Genomic DNA, 19,140 nt, shown 5'->3' on the forward strand with positions numbered 1-19,140 from the left:
TAAAAAATATTACTGTGTGTGTATATATCTGTGTAAACGGACTGTGTGTTTTCTCCCACGTTTTGTGTCCAGAGCCTAAACTACACGGATGTGCGTATAGTATTCTCATATAATAATAATATCACCTTAATTCAGATTAAGAATTCGTTAATGGCTCAACACTAATTATCCATTGAAGGTATAAAGTCAAACTGGTCCATAATTATCCTCTAATTCTAGTTTTAAATAAAACATAATACTAATGCTACATACCATTTAACTTGATGTCTTAATGACCATGTTTGCAGTTGTTCATGTTTTTGCCCATCAGCTACTAATTATCTATAAGTGAACCATGTTCCAGAGCATTTCCAAACAGGACAGGTTTGCTGCTACTCATTTTATATATATTTAAATATATATATTCAAAACTGTTCATGTGGACAAACAGTAGCTGCCACTGTAGTTTGATTTTGTTTGTACACGACAGAAACAACATCTTCCCTTATAGATGATTCCAGCTGCTCTTCTGTAAATCCAGTTATTAGGGGACTCTACACACCTCACAAATATTGTTTTCAGTGCAGTCGGAGCACGTCAGAAATGTGGGTTTAAGATAAAGGGGACAAAATATTCCGTCACATCCATTTGTGGTTTCAGAGGTATTTTGAAGGTGCGTCTGTGCCATTTTAACGTGGCCTCCCTGCCCCGTCCCTTCACAGTGCCGTGGACTCAGCACGAGTTCGAGCTGGCTCAGTGGGCCTTCAGGAAGTGGAGGTATCATCAATTCACCTCCCTGCGTGACCAGCTGTGGGGGAACGCCGTCTATCTGAAGGAGGCCAACGCCATCAGTGTGGAGTTAAAGAAGAAAGTAAGTGAAGCCGCGTTTCAGGTTGTGTGTAGTTTGATGTTAAGTTTTCCGAACACAAGCACTTTTTTTTTTATTAAATGTATTTATTAGTTTTGTTCCCCTCACCAAATTAGTAGAAAAACAATTATCAAAACAACAAATAAAAAAAAAATAATTAAAATGAGCACAAAAATATTTAAGTAAATGTATTAAAAAAATAGCAATAATAAAAAAAATTAGGGATGCACCGATTGTGTAGTCTTTCATCAATCAGTCAAATTTATGAAACTAAAACAACCCCAATGTCAGTTTATTTGACATTTACTATAACCTTTAATTCTTTCTTTCTTTTCTTAAAAATATTTTAATAACTCCTCCAGTGAAATCGTCAGTATTACGTTGCCCAGCAAAATCATTTCACTGGTTTTAGCCTGATATAGAACAATGAGAAAAAAGTTTCAGTATTGAAAATAAAAATATATTATTAAGTGTAAATGTAAAAACAATGGGAAATTAAAATACGTTAACAATAAATAAAATTACAGTTATTTGATGCTGTCTGCAGCCAGTTGGGTTTTTTTTTTCTGCAGGCAGTTTTTTCGTCTTTAAAGTGGCGTTTTTACAGAGCGAGCCCGACCGATGAGCTCAGTGTAAATGAGTCACTACGGCGGAGGCTGCGTGCGTAGGTCGCTGCGTCTGTGTCAGTCTGTCCGGGCAGGGGGTGTTTCCAGAAGACAAGTAAAACGCGACGGACCTCTCCGTTTTCTTCAGTGTGTGTCGTTTGCCGGCGGCTAAACTGGAGAGGAGGTGAAATCGCTCTTGTGGGAATAATCCATTAGGCTCCGGGTGTTTGGCTGCGATGGAGGACGACGCCGTAACATATTATACTTCTAATCACAGACCTCGACATGATGGTCTCCTGAGGCCTGAAGCGGCGTCACAAGGCGAGCGTCTGCTGATGTTTACGCGTCGAAGACTCACTTCCAAGCCGCTTTCCACATAACATTAAATTAGCTCGACACCACGTGGATCTGTCCTTTTTCTATTGAAGCCATAAACTTTAAGCGGTATATATGCGTTATATATTTTCATGTTTTACTATTTTAAAATAATGCACAAGCGAGTTGTTTAAATCATCGAAGGGCAGCATTGATTCAGTGTCAAATAGAGAAATTGAACCTGCTACAAATGAAAACCTGCTCGGCCGTGGTTCGACTTCCCCATCAAGAGACCAGTGTGATTTATCTTCTCGTCCACGTCTAAGCGTCACATGATTGATACTAGAGATGGCTCATCTGTCACATGACATTTTCAGGCTATTTGTATCTTCAGGTTTCTGTCTTTCTGTTGTTTATACCCGGTGTCGTTTATCAGTTTAACATTTTGACCTCGGTGGTTATTTTTTATCATAGTATTTTTTTCTTATTTTTTTTAACCTGGCCTTTTATTCCTTCCTCTCCCGCTCTGCAGGTCCAGTTCCAGTTTGTCTTGCTGACAGACACGCTCTACTCTCCGCTGCCCCCCGAGCTGCAGACCCCGGAGCCGGAGAAAGAGCGGGACCCCAGGCCTTTCCCTCGCACCGTGGTGGCCGTAGAGGTTCAGGACCTAAAGAATGGAGCCACGCACTACTGGTCCCTCGAGAAACTCAAGTAATGCCAGAACCGTAAACTAGTCCTCTGTTTAATTAGATCTGAATGTTTTAATTTACAAAATCCTCTATAGACATTACAGATTAGAAATGAAACTAGTCCTCCATATCACTGGAAACTCTCACATCTATGAATATGCAGATATTTTTTATTTTAGAGGTTTGACATTCCAGTTAGGGATCAAACCTTTAAGGTTATTCATTACCATTAACAAACTTACATTTAAGTTTCGGTGAAATTTGCTTTTCACTGAGTTTTTGATAAACAATCTGTTGTGTGTGGGATCAAACATTATTCTGCACAGTGAAGATCAAACATGCAAGAAAAGTCACTTTTTTAATTCTTTTTTTTATCTCCTTTATTGATCCCTCACGAGGAAATGTGTTTTTAGACGGATTTTAATGATACACAAGGGAAATTACTCGGTCACAGTGGCTTAGTTGCACATAAAAGATACGCTCTTAAAAACCACAAGTAAAAACACAGATAAAATCAAATAAGATTAGAATAAAATAAAATAAAAAATAAGTATTATTTAATAAAATAACGTAGAAAACAGTGCAATCAAAATATGTCCAGAAATTTACAAAAGCAGTGGCACAAAAACAGTGTCCAAGGTGATCCAGTTGTTTAGTCATTCGTTAACACAGCTGTGTGTACACTCAGTGCAGTGGGTTGTTACATAATATTGCAACCAGGGAGCAGTTTTAGGGGTTAGGTCAAAGCTTATCCTCCACTAGTCCACCACCCATCACTTACTAACACTTAATAAAATACATTTCTGAGTTAAACCTAAAGTTACAAGTGGAAGATGTCATCTGGTTCTCAGCCGAAAAACAGTGTAAGACGGACGCGAAGAGCAACAAGACATCTGGAGATCTGGCAGAATCTATTTCCCCGCAGCCATTAACCGAGCTCTACATTCTCCTCCGGCTTCCATTAATATTGAGTGCACTCTGCCCGTCGTCATTTGCAGGCAGAGGCTGGACCAGATGAGAGAGATGTACGACCGTGCTGGAGAAATGGCCTCCACCCACCAGGAGGACTGCGAGGGCTCTCTGACAGGAAATGACCCTTTCTACGACCGGTTCCACTGGTTTAAACTGGTGGGGAGGTACGTAACAGAGAAAAAGGGTTTAAATTCTGCACCGAGCTTTATCCAGGTTCAGTGCTGTTTGGTATTCTGCCTTCTGCCACTGGTTCGACTCCACTCATTTACAACACATCTCATTTTTATTTCTTTTATTTTTTTTTCACTCCGATCACTTGAGTGGATTTGTTTGGTGTTTTATCATTTGTGTCTGTTGATGTTTTGTTGCTCATGTAATTTTTATTACATTATTATTGCATTATTTTGTTGTAATCTGTTACATATGTGATTTTATTTTCATTATTCCTTTTGTTTTTACTCATTTGAGTTTGCATCACATTTTGTGTCTTGTTTACCATGAATAATGTCTTTTTTTTCTGTTTTTTTTTTTTTTTGCATCATCCCGCTGTATCCGTTCTCATGTCGATATCCCATGTAATTCACACAAAACCTTGTTTAACAACATAGTAGGATTTGGATAATGTGGAAATTATTGGAATTTTATGTTCTATCCTCTTTGGAGCAGCATACATGAGGAGATTTACTCTACATGTTAATCCTTTAAACTGGCATTTCACTTTGGTTTAAAACGGTCATGTTTCGCTTTGACACCTATTTGCGTAATACCTGCTCTTAAGGAAATGAATCCCAGAGCTGCACATGTACGAGTTTTCTCAATAGCTTTCAAAACCTATGATGTAGCTACTACTAATATTAATAACATGTACAGCTACATGTTAATTTTTTATATATTAATTGGCTATTTGATGTTATTTGTGAATAAGAAACTACCAGAAATGATACCTATGCTGTGTTTTAACTCTTCTATACTCCACTGTTACCTCTCCGTTGTTCTCGCCACCGCCTCCCCCCCCCGAATCCGCCGACCCTCTCAGCTCCCCCATCTTCCACGGCTGCGTCAACGAGCACCTCACCGACCGCACGCCCTCGCCCACCTTCTCCACCACCGACTCGGAGATCACGGAGCTGGCGGACGAGCGCCAGAGCGAGATGTCCGACCTGATCGACGACGAGGCGTTCGTGGACGACACCAGCTCGGACGCCGGCACCGAGGAGGGCTCGGACATCTTCAGCGACGGCCAGGACCCCTTCTACGACCGCTCCCCCTGGTTCATCCTGGTGGGAAGGTTGGTGACCGGCAGTGGCGTTTCCACGTCCTCCCGCTGCGCGGGCTGGGCCGGGAGACTGGGGGCTGATGTTGGCTTTTGGTTTTCTGCACAAGTGTGACAAGAGCCGCAAAAGCAGCAGTCAGTGCAATAGAGAGCTGCAAGAGCAAAACACAAAACATCACCTTTTGACATATTAATTAACAGCTGGCAAATCGGAGGCTCATGAATGTATCACTTCTTGATGATTTTTAAATCTCTCAGAGAAGAGTCACATCACGTATCCAGACATGATTTGGACCCTTTTCTTAATTTAATGTGATTAGTCACGCTTCCCTGCTCACAGGCCTGGTTTCTGTGCTTAATTTAGATTCAGCCCCCCCTCCAAAAAAAAAAAAAAAACAAACTGAGAAGCCATCATCTTTTCTTCCCCACCTCCTCCCAGCGTGATGTCTCATCCCACGCCACCATCACAGTACTGACTGTATTAACTCCCATCTGTGTGTGAAACACATGTATTTGCTGTGTCAACGCCAGCTAGCTTATTTGTCATTTTATGTTGTTGTTTTTTTGGGTTTTTTTTTTTTTATTACAAATTTAATTTTTATTTATCACATTGTGATTAAATCTCCTTGTTTGTTTGTTTCTTTGTTTTAACATTGTTCCTAGACTGTATTATAGTTAATATTAACTCATTAGCAGCTGACGGTCGTGCAGTCTACATGTTTTAAATGAATTGCCACCATGAAATAACGTGCTCCTGCAGCGTTTGAAATCACGCACATGTCGCTCCTCATCGCCCGCAAACGCGATAGCTCGGTACTAAACGCAGCCTCGGAATAAATCGGTGCGGGCTTCCAGCCGCCCCAGACCCCTGCGATAGCTGCAGCTCGGCTCTGCCTGCGTCACCGTGACTCCAGAGATCCTGCAGATTGATATTTCTCCTCTGGCTCGGCCTTGAGTCTCCCAGCGCGACGGGATGGAGGGGTGACAGGGAAAGAGTAGGTCACCGGGGGGGGTGCAGCAAAACAAATCAAGTCCCACAAAACAAAATGTCAGTGAGTGTGTAAGGGGGAGGGGGGGTGAGGGACTAACATCGCCATAACACAATAAACCACTCTTTTACAGCCTTTACTGCTGCACCCCGGACGATCCGTCATCACCCTGTCACGCAGTTTATAAATAAAGAGCACGGATTAGGATGCTGCTGGTTTTCGGAGCCCTGAAGGATGTTGTGTTTTCTCATTTGTTTTTGCTTGTCTCCATAATCGCAACTAACATTTTACTGTATGTTCTTATAAACATTAGTAAGTGCTAAACACTGGAACTGTTGGTGCACACACGTGTAAATCACTCATATAATGTAGCATACGTTTCAGCGTGCAGCCATCTAATCTGCTTTGACTAATTAAATGAAACCGACAACAGGGCGGTTATGTAACTAAAAAAGACGGACGCCCCTCAGGATCCTGTTGTCGATTGTTTTTTCCTGGATGTAAACGCCGGTGCAGTTCTCCCCCTCTGCAGCGCAGTCGGGGTTATTTCACATCTCCTCCTCTTTTCATTCTCAGAGCTTTCGTGTACCTGAGCAACCTGCTGTACCCCGTGCCGCTGGTTCACCGCGTTGCCATAGTAACGGAGAAGGGCGAGGTGCGCGGCTTCCTGCGCGTGGGGGTCCAGGCCATAGCTGGTGAGTAATTAATGAGACTTGTAAATGAGCATTACAGCAGATGGAAAACATGGTCACTATTCACAAGAGTGTCCATGTAATATTTATGTCAGATAAATGGAATAATTTAGACGAGCCAAATAACCTGAAGCGACACTTTAAAAAAAAAAAATTATAGCGACATGTTTAATCCACCAGTCGTTTGGCAAAGAGAGGATTCCGTGTGTGTTCCTTTGAATTAGTTTTGACAGTTTGAAGAGTCAAGTGTTGCGTGCGATAGATCCTGATTAGAAGGTGTTTTGTGTCTTTGTAGCCGACGAGGAGGCTCCAGATTACGGGTCAGGAGTGAGGCAGTCAGGAACCGCCAAGATTTCCTTTGATGACGAGTACTTCAAAAAGGTGAGCCATGATTCAGATGAAAGGAACTTTAAGTTCACTTTAATCTGTGCGTTTGACAGCGGGTTTGAAGATGAATGCGCTGAAACTTAAAGTCAGCGAAGTAGATTTAGTTTTGTGGTGTTTCTTATTTAGATATGAGGATCACCAAATCTAATTTTGCTCAGATGTTCTGTTTCGCTGTTCCAGCTCTGTGTTAACACCTTTCTCCCTCTCCTCTCTTTTTCCACCCAATCAGAACGACTTTCCCTCCACGGTCATGACCCGCTCCGGCATGTCCCTGGAAGAGCTTCGGATTGTGGAGGGTCAGGGCCAGAGTTCGGAGGTCATCACACCCTCAGAGGAGCTCAACCGAATCAATGACATGGGTACGGCTGCCTTCACCTCTCCCCTCGTAAATTTCAAGCCCTTCGGCCCAGTGGGAAACGCACTTGGCAGATGGTCCCGTTTTAACGCAAAGGAGGACTTAAAGTGCTTTGTGATGGAAATGAGACTTGCGCTAGCTCTGTGAAGGAATCCTGTTTGATGAGTCTTCTCTGCAAATCACCCCCTTGAAAATGTGCCGTCTGATCTGGTCTGTGCAGAGCTTAGAATTCATGTGCAAAACAGAGAAACAGGTGCAGTTGAGGGTAATTTACGAACTCGCCGCTCCTGCTGACCTTCCTCTGTGGCTTTCTTCAGACCTCAAGCTGGGTAACATGGCAGAGACCAAGCTGGGCGATGGTCTGGCGGGCCAGCTGGAGGTGGGCAGCATCTTTACCTTCCGCGTTACCGTGCTGCAGGCCAGCGGCATCCCACCGGAGTACGCGGACATCTTCTGCCAGTTTAAGTGAGTCCAGCGTCCTCAAAGTCGCAAACCTTAAAAAAAACCTCTTATCTGATGTCTCTTATCTGACTGTTAAGATGAAATAAAGCTACCGTGAGTGTTTCATTTGCATATCTTAGAAGTAAAGCTCGTGACTTTCAGGGGGAGAATCTCTTTCAAACGATAATAATTTGACACACTGACGCTCATTCACGTTCCTTTCCTGTAGTTTCCTGCACCGTCACGACGAGGCTTTTTCCACCGAGCCTCTGAAAAACACCGGCAAAGGATCTCCTCTGGGCTTTTACCACGTCCAGAACGTAAGTGCACACACACACACACGCACACCTGCACAGCCGTACTTTAAGCTTCATATTAACCAAGCTTGACAACTTTTTTAATTTTTTTTCTGTTGGAGCAGATTTCAGTAGAGGTCACGGAGTCTTTTATTGAGTACATCAAGAACAAACCTATTGTGTTCGAAGTGTTTGGCCATTACCAGCAGCACCCGCTGCATCTTCACGGCCAGGACCTGATCAGGTTGGTGGGATTTAAAAAAAAAAGTTAAAAAAGTGTTTCGTACATCAGGGCATATTCTGCAGTTTGAAATTTACATTCCTCTCGACAGTCCTCCAACGCCATCGAGGAAATACTACCCTATCCCCATGCCTCTGTCTAAACCAGGTAAGGAATGCGAAGTGACAAGCTCACTAATATGTTCCGCACCTGTCACCATCGTCTCAGCATAATTTTTGCGTTGGTTTACGGTCACATAAGCATGCCTCTTACGTCCTTTTTCCATTTCTCGCTTCCTCTGGATTCTGTTTGTCTCTAATCATTCTCCCACAATCTGTAATCCTCTTACTCCAAACTCTGTCCTCCCCCCTTCCACGTCTCTTTTGTGTCACACGTCCCCTCCGATCTCTCCCCGCCGTTCGTCTAACGCCAAGACCATACCCGTAAGATAGAGTTGATCTGCTACCTCATGAGCGGCTATGTGCACGACAGAGTGCTGGACACGCTGTCCGAGCACGCCAACGCCCTCGCCTCCACTGCTGTGGCCAGTCTGGAGGACGAGGCCGACCAGCTCTCGCACTTCCCCTTCCTCCCGGCAGCCGCTGACCCCGTGCTTATTGTGCCCAGGCACCATGGTTGGTACAGCGGACACCGCTCTAGATGCACCTGTAGCGGCCGTAGCGATTTAGACTAGCGCGGCGCTTTGCTCTGTGTCTGCAGCACAGCAGAGCCCTGCAGTGTTTTTTTTGTGTGTGCTGCACCTCTCTGCGGGTGCGTTTAGGTCCAGTCAGCTCAGCGCAACCTTCCCCTGTCGCCGGCCCGGTGACGCTGGCCTGAGCTGACACCTTCGGGTAAATCTTGCTGCAGCTGCTGAATCTCGGGCCAAAAAAAATAAAATGGCTATTTATCATAATCACACACACACACACACAGAGCCATAGATTTTGGCTTAAACCTGTTCAGGTTCAGCTGCTTCCATAAGGGATTTTTTTTTTCTTAAATGATATTCCTTTCAACCACATAGAAAACAAATGAATGTCCTCGGAGATTAACCTGTTTCAAAGAGGGACATAATCCTAATGTGTCAGACAGCAGGGGGCTTAGAGGTGGTGTAATCTGTGATTTGGCTCCTCGCACTCTCTTTATAGTCAATACGCTGTGTTACTTCTAGCCTCTGTGTTGACCCGTCCTTTAAAAAGACACCTTCTGTGCTCGTCACTGTGTTCGTGTCAGCCGTGCGTTCACATATCCATCCTCCATCTAGCGATCCATATTATTAGTTATCCTCTCTCCCTTGCTTTCACCCGTCCGCTCTGAAATTCGAATTAGAAGTGTGCGTCGTTTATGCTCACGTGTTGTTGATGTGTCAGTTCCAGCCACCAAGCTGAACACCATCACCAAGTCCAACCTGGGCCAGTGTGTCAGCAAGTACGACCTGCTGGTGTGGTTTGAGATCAGCGAGCTGGAGCCCACTGGAGAGTGAGTGTCCGTCCGCATGAGTCGCACATTCGCATGCACCAGAAAACTCAACGTCATCAATCACTTTTGTGGTCTGTTAAAATGTAGAAAAACAGGTTCGTTGAGTTCACAGGTTCAGTGAGTTCGTACCACATCTCAAAATACGTCCTTCAGTGTCTGCTGACTAGAAACTATGAACATAAATCCAGAAAAAGACTGGAGAGGACAGATCTGAGACGTTTGCTTGGTGTCGGCCAGAATAGCTCTGGCTCAAGTGTCTGCAACACAAATGACACTATGAGTTGTGACACTTGACTCTCTTCCATTCACAGGTACATTCCAGCTGTGGTGGACCACAGCGGAGGACTACCCTGCCATGGCACCTACCTGCTGCACCAGGTACTGGAGATCCACGCTAATACTCACGCTGCAGTAACCAGCATGTGCATTGTGCACAAATTTAAATTTTAAGGCCTCCCATTAACTTTCCAGAACAACCAGTAAATTATGTTTTTCACATTTCATAGGAAACACGTAGAAGCCGTATTTTATTGTGCTGATCCTAAGTGCTGGTCTGTCTTTGCTGCAGGGGATCCAGCGGAGGATCACGGTCACTCTCATCCACGAGAAGGGCAGCGAGCTCCACTGGAAGGACGTCCGTGAGCTGGTCGTGGGTGAGTGGTCCTCCCTCAGGGGCGACTAGCACCACCCTGCTGCAGCAGGAGCACCAGAAACGCCGGTGTTTGATCCAGATGCACGCTTGTTTTCGCATTCACATACGCGACATGTGTCAAAGCGAGGCTAGAAACAAAAGCAACTGAACTTTGTTGAAGACATTCGTCCACCTGGATGATCGGCCAAATGTCTTTCGGCGAGTCTAGCTGTCTTTGCTGTAGCCTTTCCTTTGGATGTCGCCCAGTTTGCTCAGTAATGAATCAAGTCTGGAGACACGTCTCTGTTTTGCCTTAGGCTGCTTTTCACTTTAAGCAGTTTACACTGTGGCTGCAGCTGATGAAATAAATAATTACATTACACATTTTAGACCTTCGGCTCCTGGCGCGTGTCGTCGCTGGACACCGTCATCGTGCGGCTGTTAGACCTGTGAGTTCTCATAGTTGCGCTGACCCCGCCGTGTTTGTCTGTGTCCCACCAGGTCGCATCAGGAACAAGGCGGAAGTGGACGATGGCGCGGCTGACGCCGTCCTCTCGCTTAACATCATTTCTGCCAAGAACATCAAGTCGTCCCACAACACCAACAGGTAGCTGAAAGTTACTTAGTTTGGGTCCGAATACCAAAAATAATGATAAAAACTACACACATGCACGATACACGTGCGTTGAGTCCTGTTGTGTAACTGGTCCAAGCCGGTCATGACACACATTTTTCTTTAAAGTGCAGCCGAGTTGTTTTGCCACATATAAGTTCTCGTCGTGGGTTTTCTCAAAAAGCGTTTTGCAGCTCTATGAGTTGTATCAATATTTTCTGAATGCACGTCAGAATCACTGCGTGACTGTTTCCATTTCCACTGCTGTTAATTTCTTCCTGTTCATTTGCTCCATTGTCTCTGTTGCCTGACTCTTTGTGCTTCTCTCTTCTGTTTTTTTTTTCTATGCGCTCCCTCCTCCTGCTGCGGCTGGACTCTTGATTGTGCTCAGGCTTTCTATTGATAAGGATATTGATAGGTACCAGCGTTCAGAGAACATAAGGCTCCTTCGCTGAAGGACCTTTATGGCTCTCTCTAGCCCTATAGATTCAGTTCCCCACGGGTTGTGTTGGTTTTTGTTCTGTTTCTCTGCATGTTGCATAAGGTTTGTCTTTATGTCTTTCCGCGTTTTGCCTCTAATCTAAATCCAAATTCTTTATGGACAAGTAAAGACGATCTTAAATGCAAATGCAACCCCCTTTTTTTGTACTTTGTGAGTCTGTCACAGACCCCTCGATATTCACAATCGAATGCTTTGCTCTCAGTTGTTTTTCACTGAGTCTTAACTCAATAACATTGGCTGATGTGAGCTAGCAGTACAGGGCTGGCTCTCAGTCTGAGTCAGAGCGCCCCCTGCTGCCCAAAACAGAAACAATGCAACCTCGCACACAGCAGCAGATAAGCGTTTCACCTTCGCTTTACATACAATACCCCCACCTAAGTCGTCTTCACGCTGATTGTGTAAGGCACGGGGTTTGGCACCGTGGTTCAAAAACATTGTTATCACTTTCCTGCTGACACGCCGAAAACACTGTGGCTCCTGTTGTGTCTGTTGTCAAGGTCTCACCTCGGTGTATTTCCTCTCGTCACGACTGAGAGATAAGTGTGAGGGCCACTTCAGTCACAGCGTATCGTTCCCCGGTTCATCTGTTAGGGCTGTGCTCACCTCACCGTTTGCAGAATCTGATGCACTATAACCCCCCGAATTAGGCGGCTGCGTCTTGTTCCGACCGCACGTGATGGACGTTGGGGGAAGTCAGACACATCTGGTCAATCTTTTACAAGAAAACACGCATGATCATATCAAAAAATCAGAAACTATAAATGTATATATTTATCAAAATGAATATTTTTACCAACTAAAACAAATAGTGATTCATGTTAACTGAAAATGTACGTTTGTCTGTAGCTTTTATCAATACAGTTAAACCAGTTCAACTATGTTGCCTACTTTAAACCATGGCAGAAGCGTACAAACCAAGGACACAATGAACAAGTCAGGAAGACAAAACGCTCTTTGTGGGTTTGAAGTTGTGCAGAAAACTGCGTTGCAGCCCGAGCACGACGCAGCCACCGACAATAGAATCCCTGAGTGGAGCCATTCACCAGCTCTTTCACAAAGGGAAACCCTGCTGTGTCCACACAGACCCTGCAAGCGTTAGTGGTCATAAAGCACTAAGTAGAACTTCATCAAACATCGTTCCGTTAAAAGTCATTTCTCTTCATCTGTCCTCGTTTTCTCGCCTCAGGACCTTCTATCGCTTCGAGGCCGTGTGGGACAGCTCCCTGCACAACTCCCTCCTCCTGAACCGGGTCACTCCTTACGGAGAGAAGATCTACATGACCTTGTCCGCATATCTGGAGGTGAGTCGCCGCTCTGTGTTGAGCCTCTTCGTTGTGTGTTTTCCTTTTTCTCTGGGTTGATGTGATCCCGTTGTCTCCTCTCCACAGCTGGACCACTGCATCCAGCCTGCCATCATTACCAAAGACATCTGCATGGTGTTCTACTCCCGAGACGCCAAGATCTCCCCTCCACGTTCTCTCAAGAACCTCTTTGGGAGCGGATACTCCAAAACTCCTGACTGGTGAGGCTGCAGGCTGCCATAGAGACTCTACATAAATTGCTACATAAATACGCAATATTTAACCTTTTTGCATAGTTTCCCTGAACAGAACCTCCTCTGCTTCATTACAGCAACCGAGTCACCGGCATCTACGAGCTGAGCTTGTGCAAGATGTCCGACACTGGAAGTCCAGGTGAGCGGACTATAGATTATTCAGATGTGTGAAAGAGAGTTTATCGCGACTTCTCTGAGAACCTAATGAGGGACTTTTGTCCTGAGCAGGGATGCAGCGGAGGAGGAGGAAGGTCCTGGACACGTCGGTGGCTTACGTGCGAGGAGAGGAGAACCTGGCCGGGTGGAGGCCCAGAGGAGACAGCCTCATCCTGGAGCACCAGTGGGAGCTGGAGAAAATGGAGCAGCTGCACGAGGTGGGAACTTAAAAGTCGCTTTGAGCTTAAGTTAAACCCCTTTTTGAACTTTTAGGCCTTTCTGTCCTTTGACTTACCCGCTCTGAAAGATAAAACGATCCCATTCCAAGTGAAAAACCTTTAAAAAGTTTCTTTCGGGGCATAAAGTAGCCTGACCCTTGTGATTTTTTTCCAGGTGGAGAAGACCCGTCACCTCCTCCTGCTGAGGGAGAAGATCGGAGACGCGGCTCCGGTGGGGACGGCTCCCACCACCAAGTCCCTGAGCGAGCTGCTCTCCCCCAGCATGAGCACGGGCTCTCTGTCCACCTCCACCTCCATCTCCTCGCAGATCTCCAGCACCACCTTCGAAAGCGCCATCACGCCCAGCGAGAGCAGCGGCTACGACTCGGCTGACATCGAGAGCCTGGTGGACCGCGAGAAGGAGCTGGCGACCAAGGTGAGAAGACGCAGGCCGAGCGTCCGCTGCCGCTGCCGCCGCCGCCGCGCGCTTTGTCTCCCTCTGCTACGAACTCACGGGTTCTTGTTTTTTTTTTCCGTAGTGCCTGCGTCTCCTCACGCACACCTTCAACAGTGAATACAACCAGGTGGTGAACAGTATCAGCGACTGCAAGGTGAGAAATCAACTGGATAACTATTGCAGACGCACAACTGACAGTGTGAGCTCTCACAGCAAAGAAGTTGGCATGTTTAAATCTTGTTTTTTGTTTGTTTTTTTTTTCCCCTCACCAGCTCTCCGACATCTCACCCATGGGACGTGACCCATCAGTGACCAGCTTCAGCAGCGCCACCCTCACCCCCTCCTCCACCTGCCCCTCTCTGTCCGGCTCCGTAGACCAGAAGTAAACTTTTTTTTTTTTTAAACATATACCCATGTCTTTGTGAAACCTGTCTTGCTTGATGCAAAGCTTAAAGTATTCTGGCAAAAGATCAACATTTAGAAAAAAAACTTGTTGATGTGGGACATTGGCTGGTTCGAAAGCTGGAATTTCCGAGTTTTCATAAAGGCATTTTTCTCATCAAAGTCACTGTTGTTGAAAAGATGAAGAGTAAATTTATAAAGCTAGGGGAATGAGCCCTAACTACAAACCAACTTAAAAATAGTAAAAGTAATAATAATACCTAATAGTAAGTGATAGGATGTAAATTTTGCAATTTAGAGTTAGAATACGATCTACAGATTATTGCTAATTGAATAATTCCTCAAATTAATTAGCGTCCTGTTACCATCATTGTAAACTTACTTCATGTTTTTAAGGACCCCAGAGAACAGCTCTCGTGCCTCCAGTCCCTCCTGCTCAGACTACGAGAACTTCCCCATGGTTCCCACCCTGGAGACCTCCTACCTTGCACGGGCCGGAAAGAACGAGTTCCTCAACTTGGTGCCTGATATCGAAGAAATGAGGCCGGGGTGAGTAACGCCGCACGAAAGCATCTCGTTTCCCAGAACCCAAGTAAACAATGAGGCTGTCTAATTGAAGCAGAAACTTTCTAGAAGCTAATTGATCTTTTTTGCTCCGTTTCAGATCTGTCGTGTCGAAGAAGGGTTTCCTGAGCTTCATGGAGCCGCGCTCCAACTCGTGGGTGAAGCACTTTGTGGTTGTTCGTCGGCCCTACGTCTTCATCTACAACAGCGACAAGGACCCGGTGGAGCGAGGCGTCCTCAACCTCTCCACGGCGCAGGTGGAATACAGCGAAGACCAGCAGGCCATGCTCAAGGTGAGGATTCAGTCTGACTAGGAGTTTACTTTAAAAGCTTTAAAGTGCGATGAAAAACTCCTTAAAATATATATATATATAACATCCCACGCTCTCTCCTCAGACCCCCAACACGTTTGCCGTGTGCACAAAGCATCGAGGAATCCTCCTGCAGGCCAACAACGAGAAGGACATGAACGACTGGTTGTACGCTTTTAATCCTCTGCTGGCAGGAACAATAAGGTAACACACACACAGACAAGTCTCTCCCGCTTCATACGCCCACATCCTTCACAAGCTTCATCCCTAACGTCCTGATCTCCACACAGATCTAAGCTGGCGAGGAGACGCAGCGGCCTGACGAAGAACTGAGCGAAACCACGGCTTCCATCCCCTCTGAACAGCCTTCGAACATACCAAGTGTTAACACTTATTAATCATTGTGATTCTTGACGGTTTTCTCTTGTAAGTAGACTTGTGGCTTAAGTCTCCTTTCATGCGACTAAAAGTTTCAGTTCCAGAGGAATTTGCGCCCCCGCCCCTTTTTCCCTCCAACCAACCCTCCTCCTTCCTCCTCCTCCTTCCTCCTCCTCTTCCTCCCCCTCAGCCCTTTGTGTTTTTGTTTTTATGACGATGTTAAGGTCTGATTTTTCCGTTCCGCTTTGTCGTCATTCCCCAACTCCCCTAACTAGTAGCATGTTGTAGTAGTCTACGTGTGTGTGCACGACTCTTCAGAAGCTGTTCTTTCTGGCCACCGACTTTCAGTTTTGCCAATCATCTTGTAAAAATCGAGAAAACAAACAAACAAACAAAAAAAAAAAAAAACGTCTCTATCAGTGTTACTCGTCTCCCGAAATGAGTTCAGTTTTTTTTTTTTTTTTTCTTTTTATATAATATGCTCGCATGATAACTGCAGCAGTCCTCAGGAGAAGAACGGGTTTGTGCTCGCTCCAAAAAAATCAAATAAAATTTAAAAAAAAAAAAAAAAAATCAAATCTGATAAACATTTGAAATCATGAGGGGAAAAAAATCTACAAATGTTTCCAAGCAGTTGATTAGTTTCCGCTCTGCTTCACGAACCGATGCTGCTCATTCTTCGTCTCTTTGTTGAGATCCGGCCCGCCGCCTCTTCCTCGATCGGACCCCAGCCCGCCGCGAACCCGGCCGCGAACCCGAACACAAATTTTTGTGAATGAAATTCGTCGGGGTTCCGGCGAGAACGCGACGGACGTCCGTCGTCCTCGCTCTCTGTACATACGCAGACTCCCAACCTCGGGCCGCGCCGCTGTCAAGTCAGTCAGTCAGTCAGTCAGTCAGTGAGGAAGTGCTCATGCTTCTGTGTCAGTGGATACGACGAGAACATTTCATCCCTTCGCAATGAAAACATGACGCTTGCTATTTCATCTCAACAGAAAAAAAAAAAAAAAAAGAACAGTTAATATGAGACGAGGAGGATTGGGAGGAGGAAGATGGACTGTGCTCTGATGAGAGAACTTCATTTGTACATACAGTCTGTTCTGGGATCAGTGTGGTAGTTCACTCTTATTTAAGACATTCCTCTTAGCTCCTCTAGCTTACACTAACACGCTGAGCCTCAGAGAGACCTCTTGTTTTTTTTTTTTTTTTATTTAACCATAACGCACTTGTGATACTGAACGTAGTGAAAGAGGAGGCAGACGTTACTACTGGTACGAAGGAGCTTTCAGCCGTTAGCTGAAGAAAAGCTGCAGGACGGGTAAACACACAGTCCCATGACTCCCCTCGCCGCCACGCCAGGGTGGTGGGGTGGGTTAGAAATCTGTTCCGCAGCTCCACAGGTCAACGCACGGTCATTTTCTATATCAATCGAAAACCTCTTAACTCATCCAAATCTGTGTTGTTGTTGTTGTTTTTCTTTTTCTTTCGCTTTTTAACCATTCCTCATCGAAGTTTTATATGAACTGTAACCGAGGGCATTTATGTTTCTTCATTTCGGTTGAGGTGTCTAACCTTATTTTGCACATTAACACATATCTATAGCAAGACGGAGGCAAGGTCGCGCGCGTCGAGTCCCGGGTTACTTCAGGAACAGAGCGATAGGAGCACATATCGAGGCCACACTGGACGACAGCAGCTTCCCTGAAAAGGGTTTCGCTAGAAAGAAAGACGCGACGCGAAGAAAAAGGGACGACACGGTCTGATGCTGTTCCGTGGGAATATTTGCTCTGCTTCGCCGCGCGGCTCCTGGGTCAAGACGTGGCGTCTCTGCTTCTGCGAGAGTGGGGGGGCTTTGTTTTCGATGTTCAGACGGGCATTAATGAACTCTGGCCTACAAACCAGTAGTAATGCTGCTGTTTGATGTGAGAGGGACCTTTAAAGGGTGCGGAAGCAGAGGAGCCGCGTCATTATCAGTGACATTTCTTCACTGTTTGCTCGCGCGAAGACAGAAAACGTTCACCTCAGATTGGGTGATAACTGCAGAGTGGCCTCGGGTCAACCAACCCGCTGGACCCTTTTTTGAGTTTTTATCATTTCTGAGGAGAAATGTTTCCTAAATCGCGATAATAGTAATTAATAACGACAAAACGTCTATGCACTGATCAGTAATCGCTCCTGGTGCAACACGAAGAGATGCATATTTCTGCCAGCGGCCGTCAGAGCAAACATTTTCACTTTGTATGACTAATTTGCAGAGGTATATTATTTTGGATTGTGTATTTATTGTTTGCAATGTACATATTAGTTTGCAGCTCTTTGCACATATTAATAAAAGGTTCAACTAACTGGTCAACGTGAAGTCTGTGCGGTTTAGTTGTTCTGCTCGCAATGAACCAAATGATGGCACGGCAGCCTGAATGATACAGAAGACAGGGATAAAAGAAAAGAAAAGAAAAGAAAAGGGAGAAAGAGACCTAACCAGCTGCGATCTCTTCAGCGGGAAGTGTTTGGAGTGAATCGAAAGTCTGCTTTTTAGGCGTTTTACTCACAGCTCATGCTTGTCAGCCATCTGAATTCTAACAAAATAAAGGTGGTTTTTAACTTTTTTTTTTTTTTTCTAATATCAGGGAATACAACACGACGTAGCTAGTTACATCTAAAACGACAGTATACTATTGTTTGTGTCTTTCTTCACCTCTTTTCTTTTCCGTTGATGCCTTTCAAAACTAAACTAGCCATGATATATATATATATATATTTTATTTTATTTTATTTTTTCTCCACCTTCCCCTCTGACAATTAATATCAGTTATAACTGCGTTCCCTTTTCGGATTTGTTCACCACAAAGAAACGGCAACAAACGACATTAACACTGTACATTATTTGTCAGACTGGTTTCATTTTCATACTTATTTTGTAAATATCTGTGTTGTATGGAGCTTGAACTAAAATGTAAATATGTTTACTGTATTTGTAATAATTATAATCCATTCGCTGTATAGCATAGATGTGTCATGCAGATATCCTAATTCTGTGTATGGTAATCTTGCACCATTGAACTGTTTAGTGAATGAGGCAACAATAAAAGTGCAAACTGTGCATTGGCAGAACAAGCTGCTCTCCTTCGTGTCTGACTTCACCCTCGACTTTTTAGACGTAGATGAAGAGTCTCAGTGTCCAAACGCAAAAGGTGAAACCAAGACAACTGGACGTGCTTCAGCTTCCACCGCTTCACTTATACTTTCAAACCTCAGACTGATACTTTTTAATGACAGATTTATAATAGAATAGAAGGAAAATGCGTTGCAGTATATTTAATCTTTAGACTTTGCTGCTCTGCCTGTGGCACATGGGAAAATCTTCCAGCATGAAACTGGCCTCCTGTGATCTATGATCTATGAAGACGTCCAGGAAAGAAATCAGGATTATTGAATTATTAACTCTATGTGATATGATGTTCCATGATGCATGAAAAGAAGTTACACCCGGAAGTAAAATATCTGCTCAAGGAAATGCAGGCATTCAAGGCGTTCCAGTTTTTCTACATTTGGTCCTGTGCAAACATGTGTAGCTCTAAGGAGAGTTTACATAAGAAAACGTTTATTTATTCCACGTTTGGGAATCACCCTCTCAAATACATTGAATTAGGTAAGAAAAATTATGCAAAAAACAATAACAGACCATATAAAATTTGACAGAATGTACAAAATATACAAGAATATAACAGCACTGACAGCATATGCAGTGTGGGCTGGGAATTAAAGAAATGACTGGACTGGAGGGACAACAGTG

At 44.7% G+C, this 19,140-nt stretch overlaps 1 protein-coding gene across 30 annotated transcripts in view; it reads left to right on the forward strand.

Annotated features, from left to right (window-relative positions):
• kif1b (kinesin family member 1B) overlaps window positions 1-18,461 on the forward strand; it is a 56,457-nt gene extending 37,996 nt beyond the window's left edge. For 10 of the 30 annotated variants that reach the window (XM_047579065.1, XM_047579056.1, XM_047579097.1 and 7 more), the window contains 29 exons: window positions 73-90; window positions 702-850; window positions 2,300-2,478; window positions 3,455-3,592; window positions 4,465-4,716; window positions 6,267-6,385; window positions 6,678-6,763; window positions 6,999-7,128; window positions 7,442-7,589; window positions 7,795-7,885; window positions 7,987-8,105; window positions 8,194-8,249; window positions 8,516-8,716; window positions 9,452-9,560; window positions 9,872-9,938; window positions 10,129-10,213; window positions 10,693-10,798; window positions 11,196-11,222; window positions 12,493-12,607; window positions 12,695-12,828; window positions 12,939-13,000; window positions 13,090-13,235; window positions 13,411-13,671; window positions 13,775-13,846; window positions 13,965-14,074; window positions 14,491-14,643; window positions 14,759-14,951; window positions 15,055-15,173; window positions 15,260-18,461. In XM_047579065.1, the coding sequence (XP_047435021.1) occupies window positions 73-90; window positions 702-850; window positions 2,300-2,478; window positions 3,455-3,592; window positions 4,465-4,716; window positions 6,267-6,385; window positions 6,678-6,763; window positions 6,999-7,128; window positions 7,442-7,589; window positions 7,795-7,885; window positions 7,987-8,105; window positions 8,194-8,249; window positions 8,516-8,716; window positions 9,452-9,560; window positions 9,872-9,938; window positions 10,129-10,213; window positions 10,693-10,798; window positions 11,196-11,222; window positions 12,493-12,607; window positions 12,695-12,828; window positions 12,939-13,000; window positions 13,090-13,235; window positions 13,411-13,671; window positions 13,775-13,846; window positions 13,965-14,074; window positions 14,491-14,643; window positions 14,759-14,951; window positions 15,055-15,173; window positions 15,260-15,302 (3,488 nt within the window). In that variant the 3' untranslated portion in view covers window positions 15,303-18,461. The remainder of the gene's footprint in view (window positions 1-72; window positions 91-701; window positions 851-2,299; window positions 2,479-3,454; window positions 3,593-4,464; window positions 4,717-6,266; window positions 6,386-6,677; window positions 6,764-6,998; window positions 7,129-7,441; window positions 7,590-7,794; window positions 7,886-7,986; window positions 8,106-8,193; window positions 8,250-8,515; window positions 8,717-9,451; window positions 9,561-9,871; window positions 9,939-10,128; window positions 10,214-10,692; window positions 10,799-11,195; window positions 11,223-12,492; window positions 12,608-12,694; window positions 12,829-12,938; window positions 13,001-13,089; window positions 13,236-13,410; window positions 13,672-13,774; window positions 13,847-13,964; window positions 14,075-14,490; window positions 14,644-14,758; window positions 14,952-15,054; window positions 15,174-15,259) is intronic. The other 20 variants (XM_047579177.1, XM_047579211.1, XM_047579195.1 and 17 more) reach the window with 10 other exon arrangements.
• The last annotated feature ends 679 nt before the right edge of the window (window positions 18,462-19,140 follow it).

The sequence above is a fragment of the Mugil cephalus genome, chromosome 1, assembly GCF_022458985.1.
Source record: "Mugil cephalus isolate CIBA_MC_2020 chromosome 1, CIBA_Mcephalus_1.1, whole genome shotgun sequence".
NCBI lineage: Eukaryota > Metazoa > Chordata > Actinopteri > Mugiliformes > Mugilidae > Mugil > Mugil cephalus.